The sequence below is a fragment of the Anarrhichthys ocellatus genome, unplaced genomic scaffold, assembly GCF_004355925.1.
Source record: "Anarrhichthys ocellatus isolate YVR2014 unplaced genomic scaffold, GSC_Weel_1.0 scaffold1440, whole genome shotgun sequence".
Lineage (NCBI taxonomy): Eukaryota > Metazoa > Chordata > Actinopteri > Perciformes > Anarhichadidae > Anarrhichthys > Anarrhichthys ocellatus.
Genome location: NW_022281414.1, coordinates 2,682 through 11,226, shown reverse-complemented (window position 1 = coordinate 11,226; position 8,545 = coordinate 2,682). Strand labels below are relative to the sequence as shown.

Sequence of the window (8,545 nt, the reverse complement as noted above, 5' to 3'; positions counted from 1 at the left end):
AACGTAGCTCAGGGTTAAACCTTAATAACAGATAGTTAGCATGCTAATGTAGCTCAGGAGTAAGTCATCACCCACACATTGTTTTAGATAAGCGGTCTCATACGTTGGGCCCTTGGACACGTTATACACAGAAACTGACATTAAGCTCCACTTTAAGCTGCCTGTCAGTAAATACAAACGTCTCTCTTCAAACATGCTTTTCATTCTATTGTTCAAAATCTCAAATGTGTGGCACAGGACCTGCAGGAGGCCGGTGAGTGTGATCGCTGTGGTGAGCAGAGGTTCACGGGAAAGTGTGAGGCGCCTGAAATAGATGGGCCAGCTTGTTACCATGGGAACCTCAGTGAAACAGGCGTCTCTGTGTCTCTGTGGCGTCTCTGTGACGCTCCTGGAGGAGGATGACATCAGGTTCCTCTCACATCAAAAACATCTGGTAGTCACAATGACATGTCAGCTGCTAAGTGTTACGATCAAGATGAGGTTACTTTTTATTAACCATAAACCTTAAAGCTCTACTAATCAATAGGTTTACATTAAGAACGGATTCAAATGACTTCATGTTGAATGTGAAAGAAGTCGTAACGGAGAGTTATTACACGTCTCGGCTCTACAACGTTTTAGCATCTTTTAGCTCATTGTTTTGGTTTTATGGTTCACAATGTTTCTGTTTTGTTCTCGTGTCCCCGACTAAGAGTTTAGAATCATTATACGCTACCACACAGCAGACAGACATAGTAAGCCACGAGCTGGTGAACATTCAGCATTCATCAGCTGCTGGTATTTCTGTCATAGCTCGGTGGAGACCAAAAACAGAGCAAGAGATTATTCTACGTGCTTTTTTGTTGGTGACCAAAGAAGATACTTCTAATCAATGCTAGTAATCCTAATAGACTGCTCCGTGTCTGCTGGGTGTTAAACCAGCAGCTGTTTGCTTACAGGTTCACTCTTCTCATTCCTCAGTCTGTACATCCTCCTTTCCTTTCCTCGCCTCCTCTTCTTGTGTCTCATGCTAAGAGACCGGACGAAGCTTTGTGTATAAATGTGTGTGTATAAACCATATGGTACAAACAATGATGACAACGATGCCGTATTTACGTTATGATGACGTTATGCTACAATGTTAGCTTAGCATAGCACCGATCGATCCAAACTCCATTCAGAAAACGTGAAAAGTGATTTGCTTGTCGTCTTGCGGAGAGAACTAACAAAACATGAATTCAGACTTTTTACAGATCTGCATCATTACGTAGATATGTCGGAGTCCCTTTGTGTCCGTTTATTGGAGAGGAGAGAGGAGAGAGGAGAGAGGAGTCGAGGCAACAAGCTTTTAACAAATGAGACATCATTGCCTCGGAGATGTCGGTTAAATACCAGCTGTCCGTTGTTTATTCAGCTGTGTTTTATGATCTTATATTTATTTATCTTTCAGATGATGAAGACTTATATATAATTACTCTTTATGTGTCTCGAGGGCTGAAAAGCGAAGGAGACACCTTGTGCTTCCTCTCTCCTCTCCCCCCCAGATGCATTTTAGAAAGTGAGAGGTCCTTCGAGACGAGCACAGATTGATTTATGGGTCACAGGCAGGAGGACGGAGGAGATGAGGAGACAAGAGCGGACTGTACCAACTTAATGAGTTAAATGTTCTTCAAGATAAGAAACCAAAACACTGTTGGAATATAAGCGTTCTTCAAGCTCTCTTTGCTATTCGCTCGTTCTTTAGTAAAATGTTCGTTAGGAGGAACCTCTCCTGTAGTTCCTGTGATCGGTGCTTCGGGTGATTTCTCCCTCGTTGTCGTCTGCAGGTATAACCACGGTGCTGACTATGACCACCCTCAGCAGCGTGGCCAGGACGTCTCTCCCCAGAGTGTCTTACGTCACTGCCATGGACCTCTTCGTCACCGTCTGCTTCCTGTTTGTATTCGCTGCTCTGATGGAGTATGCCACCTTAAACTACTACTCGTACAGCACCCGGAGACCCAGCTGCATGGAACCCAAACGATCGGTGAGGTGGCCTTCCATCGGGAGGATGTATAGAGAGATATTGAAATTCTTGCTGAAATATTCTTCTTCTCCTTTTCCTCCTCCTTCTTCTTCCTCTTCTCCTCCTCCTCCTTCTTCTTCTTCTTCTTTCTTCTTCTTCTTCTTCCTCCATCTCCTCCTCCTTCTTCTTCCTCTTCTCCTCCTCCTCCTTCTTTCTTCTTCTTCTTCTTCTTCCTCCATCACCTCCTCCTTCTTCTTCCTCTTCTCCTCCTCCTTCTTGTTCTTCTTCCTCCTCCTTCTTCCTCCTTCTTCTTGTTCTTCTTGTTCTTCTTCTTCCTCTTCTCCTCCTCCTTCTTCTTGTTCTTCTCCTCCTCCTTCCTCCTCCTCCTCTTCCTTCTCCTCCCCCTCTCAGAACTACTCTGTCCTGGATGTGAGACCTCCTCCTCACACCGTCATCGCTCTGAATAACTCCATGTACTGGCAGGACTTTGAGGACGCTTGTGTCTTCGAGTGTCTGGAAGGGAAAGACTGCCAGAGCTTCTTCTGCTGCTTCGAGGAGTGTAAAGGAGGCGGCTGGAGGAAAGGACGTGTCCATGTGGACTTGCTGGACCTGGACGCGTACTCGCGCGTCTTCTTCCCCACCTCCTTCCTGCTGTTCAACATCGTGTACTGGGTGGGATACCTCTACCTTTAGCCCACCACGGGAGGACAGGAAGGAATTAATAATAATAAAAAAGAAGGTAACACCAAATAAAACTCTTTCCTGTGCTACCTGCAGCCGTTACCATCGAGAGGTTTCATGATACTGATTCCCTTCAGGACGGGATGGACGACGTGACAAAGACGTCCGCCGATGACTTGCGTTTGTACCGTTTATTATCCAGCCATCAGTCAAATCCATTCGATGAAAAAAATCCAAGGACGGTGAAACCATTCATAGTGCCTTCCTCTGGAGGGGTAGATGCTACCTGCTATACAATAATCAGGGAATAATGATTTATTTATGGCTTTGACTGATTATGGCTGTTCTCATTCAGAGCTTTGAGGTTTATAAAACAGATTTGTTGTTTTTATTATCTCTTCTACTGACTCTGAGCCATTAAGCACGACTCATTCTATCGGTGTCCCTGTACGGTGTGGTAAATAAATCAGTTCCCGGGGAAGAATAAACCTGATGGCAGATAGAATAATATGTGCTTTGTTGGCATCATTTATGATATAATTTTCTGTATGTATGCTTGTGTGTGAGTACAGACACAGATCTGACTGCTGTGGTTGTAAAAGTCAATCCAGCACCAATAGTCTCAACGACACTTTAAAGGAATAGTTGTGGGATAATTTAAGAAATACGTTTATTGGCTTTCCTCTCCAAGAAAGAAATTGACACCACTCTCAAACCTTTACACTAAATATGTGAAGTGAACGACGCCACCGTGACGTCACCAGTTTGAAGTTTTGGCCTCGCCATCCTTTCTTATCCTGAAGCGATCATATTTGGATGAGGGATGAGCTATCGTTAGCGTAACAAAGGCTTAGTTACAAGCTTACACTTGTGCTAGTTAGCTTAGTTAGCAAGGTGCATCCGTAATTCACATTAACTGCGATATTTATTTGGATGCTAATTTTGGCTAGCAAAACCAGTGAACAGGAAGTGACCATATTTGGACTGAGGAGGAGAGACGTATACTAGAGAGAATGCAGCTTTAACACTTGAAGCACTGACTTCTCTTTTCAAAACTGGAGGTTGTCTCCTGGATTTAAATGGTTGAGGTGGTGACATTTTTACCTTTTGGAGAGAGCCAGGCTAGCTGTTGTCTTGCTAATCGAAGCTAACCACTAGATCGTCCCTTTAAAACAGCAACCGTTAGCTTAGCTAGCTTAAAGACGAGCTAACAACAAGCCTGAACCATTCGTAAGGTTACAAAATGTCTTTAATGCAGGTTAAACATACAATATAATGTGTCTTCTGAGATACACTTAATTTATTTTATCTTTGGACAGAGCAAACAAATGATGCTAAGCTAACAGGCTACTATCTTCATATTTAGCATACAAACATAAGATTAGTATTCTCAGTGTATTTCCGAAAATGTCTCACTATTCCTTTTCAATCGTGAGTAATAATTGATTGACACATGCCTGTGCTTTTCCACAATATACTGTGGAGGTTTTTTGGGATGTTGTAAAAATACCAACTCGTGGTTTGAATAATAATAGACAGCGGACATCACAGAAGCAGTTTCTCATATCTGCAGCTGCATTGTCACAGACTGGAGGTTGAAACACCTCAGAGGGAACAAAGGCAGCGACGCGTGTAATCCAAGTCGTATTGTTTGTAGATGTTACACTTGTTCTCACAGCAGCAGAGCTCTTAACACACACTAGAAGAAGTGAATAGACGAATAGTTCAACTAACAACCTTTCGGTTCTGCTGGATGCCCACATTAAATTTAACGCGTGTCATTTGTTGCTGTAGACACAAATATGATAATCCCACTCGTCAGGATCACTCATCTCTGTTGGACTCTTGTTTGCATGCAATAGACATTTAAACCCTGAAGACTGTATTATAATTTGATTTCTGTGTGTTTTTAAATTTGGCATTAGCAACCGTTGAACTGCCTTAGTGTAGCCCCGCCCACAAATACATATGTACCTCTGGTAATAACCTCCGCCTGACGAAGACGAAGGCTACTTCTTTGGCCTTTTGGCAGTTTGCTTACGTGGAACTTTTTATATCCCTTTTTTGAGCTGTATTCTTTTATTGTCATTATAGTTGCTATATTCAGTATATGTGCCAAATATTTCCAGTATGTGCCCAGTCATTTATGTTTTCAGGCAAGTTTAAACAACCCTATAACTACAGTATATGTTCTGATACTGCACATACAGGACAGTAACGTAGAGGTGGGGCAACCTAAAGAGAATCCTTCACCCACATAATGACCATCTGTGTCTCAGTTACTCTCCTTTTGGTTTCACAACAGCAGAAGTACAAGAAACTGTCCGTTAACTCTCACACGACTGGTGCAGAATAATCCCAGTATGATAGATATCCTCAGGATCTTATCGACACTAGAACTCTTATTGGTCCGGTTCCTTATCGATATTCGGTTCGTTTTGATTATATTATGAGAAAAGAATCCACATTTCTTTATTATTCTTGTATGTAAGCGAATAGCGTTTCCTAAGCAGCAATGAGTTCTAAAATCTATTTACAACACGTCAACACGAGTCCTGCACACGAGAGGGACTCTTCATATGGAAGTTCTTTCTGTCAATTCATCCAAACTTTCTCTCTGTTTTCTTGATTCTCCGTCGAGGCGAGACACTAAAGAACAAAGGTAACGCAGGGAGAGCAACTCGTGCACAGATTAGTAGTTCGAAGTTTTTTCCTTTTAAGGAGTAAAATAAATATCTTACATATAAAGTTTAGCTTTTGGATTGTGGAGCATCCACATGCATGCTGGATGCTGCGTTCACACTGATACATGTGAAGCTGGACGCTCATGATTTATTATTATTATTATTAACAGGAGAAGAATAAAGTCCTCCAGCGTTGGTGTGATGCACCGAATGTGCCTGCAGACGAACCAGACTGAATCATAGTTCATGTGTTCATCGCCTCAAACATCGACAGCAGTTCTGTCTCACCGTCTTTTTCTTTACAGTCATTTTTTGTACTTTTAAAGTACTTTTTTAAAGTCCTGTTTCTGCTGAGTGTTGATTGGTTGGTTGCTCTGTGGAGCCCTGATGTCACCGCGTTCTGCTGACAGATGAAGGGCGATGCAATAAGTTATCCTAAGTGCTGCTAACTTTAGCAATAGCTCAGCATGTAAGCATGAAACCTGATCAAACACACACTTTAGTGTTTCATTAGACGGCTGACTGAGAGGAGGTGGAGACGTGTGACACGGCCCGACTGTTAACATCACACCGACTGTCAGCTCAGCTCAGGCAGTCGTGTCTCAAACACACAGCGGTTCATGTGTCACTCTAGTTTTCTTTAGTTAGACTCAAATGTAAAAGGTCAAGTTATTGTGAAAAACGTTCATTCTTCTCACATCTTCAGTCAGATCTTATTACACGATGGCAGTTAAGGAATCTAGCAGAAAGAAGGCGTCGGCATTATTTACGTTTCTGCAAACTACGGAAAGGTTTAACGTCGACGTTTCTGCATCCTGTCAGAGGAGTTGATGGAGATGCTGGAAAGATGAAAACACAGGCTGTGAAGATGAACGGGCTGCTATCTGTAGATAATCATGTCATCATGAGCAGCAGTGGTGGGCCGTGCATCTTATAGCTGGGCCTTCAGTGCTGTCCTACTGCTGAACCAGCTCCTAATAACCTCACTATGAGCCACAGCTACGCTTATTATCTGTTGTTTGGATTGTTGCCTGAACAGAGATGATCAGCAGAGAAGATGTTTTTCTGTTATGAGCCACTTTATCCACTGCTGTGTTATTTGTCTCATTCTGTAGTTAAGCTGTATTTAATTTGTGTTGACATGTATCATCTCCTGATCTGCCTCTCTGTGAACTCAACACTCAGCTGTGCACTTCTTTCATACGTGTGTGACAGACATAAGATGGATAGTCGGTGTCCTGTTGGTTTTATCTCTTCTGGCTGCAGCATCTACAATGCGGTGATGATGCTCGTGCTATTTTCATACCCATTTCTTTTTGGAATAAAGTTTTCTTTATGTAAAACATTGCAGTTAATTTACCACTTTAAATGTCTTGTTTATTCAAAGTGAAGCTTTATTTTTGAGTAGAACTAAATGATTTTATTCACAGATGTCTCTCCAGCTGTTTTTGTTTAAATCAATTTAAATCAGATTGAGAAACATTGTGACGCATTTCAAACTGTTAACGACCCGCAACAGAAAGACAAAATGGCCGCCATTTTCCAAAGTTGAGCAAAACTTTTTAAAGCAGATTTTTGTTGCAGACCAGTGAGAGAGACAAATTCAATTAAAGCTGCTTCATGTTCTGAGCTCTGGTGGGTTCAGAGCCTCCATCAGAACTCCTTTATTCACCGGTTATACTCCGACACTGACCGGCTGCTGACTCCTCCCTCGCTGAGAGCATCGCCGGCCTCCACATGTTACTCTGCAGGGAAACAGTTTGCTCACTTCATTGTTTTCGGGCGGAGACTACCGGTAGACTGCTACGTGTCAGACAGCTCGGTGAGTCTAATTATGTCTTCTGTGTTTTATGCCTTAGAGCCCATGTGTCTAATATCTGGACCAGAGGTTCTCAAAGTTCTTGGGATTGTAACACGAATCAAACATATAATTACTTTTTGTTGTCTTCTGCCATTGAAACTATTTATACTCTAAAAGGTTTTAACTTAAATCCATCAAAACTGTTCATGATGAAGGGAAACCGTCTGAATCCTGCTGATACACGTCTATACTTCATATGGAGGCTCGTTCTATTCAAACTGCATCTGGTCTTAGCACGACTTCTCTGTTGTACTTTTCAGGTAATTGATCTTTAAGGCTTTTATAAGATGGTGTGATGATCATGAGCAGGAAGAACTTCACTAGATGATGGACTCTAGTCCAGCATTGAGTCGTTCGCTCTTTAAAAGTCTCTCTGTGGAGCAGAAGAAGAGGACGGAGCCGTGTGATGAAGAGCTCCATCTCCTTCATAGACGTCGGTCGTCTTCTTAACCGCCTGCTCGCCACTACCAAATCGTCAGTTGCCTCGGTAACCGTATTCTTTTTTTTTTACATTAGGAAATCTGACTCCGGCCTTGACAACATGTTGCCTTTTGTCCTTTTTAAAGCAACTCTTCTCCCGTTGTTAACTGGTTCTGCTTCACTCAGCCTGAGAACGATACCAGACGACTCGCTGTGAACACTTTACAGCACAAACAAAAGCCAGTGTCGACTTCTTCTGACGAACGCTTTGATTGAAACTCACATTGTGATGTGACGAAGGTCGAAGCCGAGCAAAGTAAAGACTACCTCTGGAGTCTGGTGTTATTTGAATGCCGTTAATTGTCTAGCGCTTTTTTAGTCTTCAGACCACTCAAAGTGCTTTAACACGACATGTCATCATTCACCCGTTCACACCCATTCGTACACTGATGGCAGGGGCTACCATGCAAGGGACCAGGGGCATCGTTAAGCCCCCCTAAAATGTTCTTCAGCCCCCCCAAATAATTTGGCATTATTGGCTTTAAAAAAGAAAAAATCTTTTTTTGGTGATGTCATTAAATTAAACTATTGTTTCTCACATGGACAAGTTATTTATAACTCTAACATGCTACATATGTGCGTGCGTTCTGGTTTGTATGTTTTCTCCCCCTTCAAATTACAATCCAATAGCCTATCATCATACTCAACGATATAAAGTTGTCACTGTCAGGTCCATTCTCCATCCATTGTGTGCGGTCCCTTTAAGAATCAGGATTTGGGAGTGACGCTGTCTCTTGTGTTATCATATACTGAATGCAAGCAAACCTACAGAGCAGAATCACACTCTTTCTGATTGAACCAATCTATGAACTGTCTGAAACAATGGACATCCACGGCCCCAAATGGGCCCCAAAA

At 42.4% G+C, this 8,545-nt stretch overlaps 1 protein-coding gene across 1 annotated transcript; it reads left to right on the top strand.

The window, feature by feature from the left end:
- The first annotated feature begins 6 nt into the window (after positions 1-6).
- LOC116377597 (gamma-aminobutyric acid receptor subunit gamma-3-like) lies at positions 7-6,666 on the top strand. Its single transcript, XM_031839262.1, has 2 exons — positions 7-2,005; positions 2,396-6,666. The coding sequence occupies exons 1-2, from the start codon at positions 1,826-1,828 to the stop codon at positions 2,675-2,677; spliced, it is 462 nt and encodes a 153-aa protein (XP_031695122.1). The 5' UTR covers positions 7-1,825; the 3' UTR covers positions 2,678-6,666.
- Positions 6,667-8,545: the final 1,879 nt, after the last annotated feature.

Bases quoted from the DNA above. Each gene is read 5' to 3' on its own strand.
- LOC116377597 (XM_031839262.1), top strand. From the start codon at position 1,826: ATGACCACCCTCAGCAGCGTGGCCAGGACGTCTCTCCCCAGAGTGTCT. The intron at 2,006-2,395 runs GTGAGGTGGCCT...TCCCCCTCTCAG, and splicing joins GCATGGAACCCAAACGATCG to AACTACTCTGTCCTGGATGT.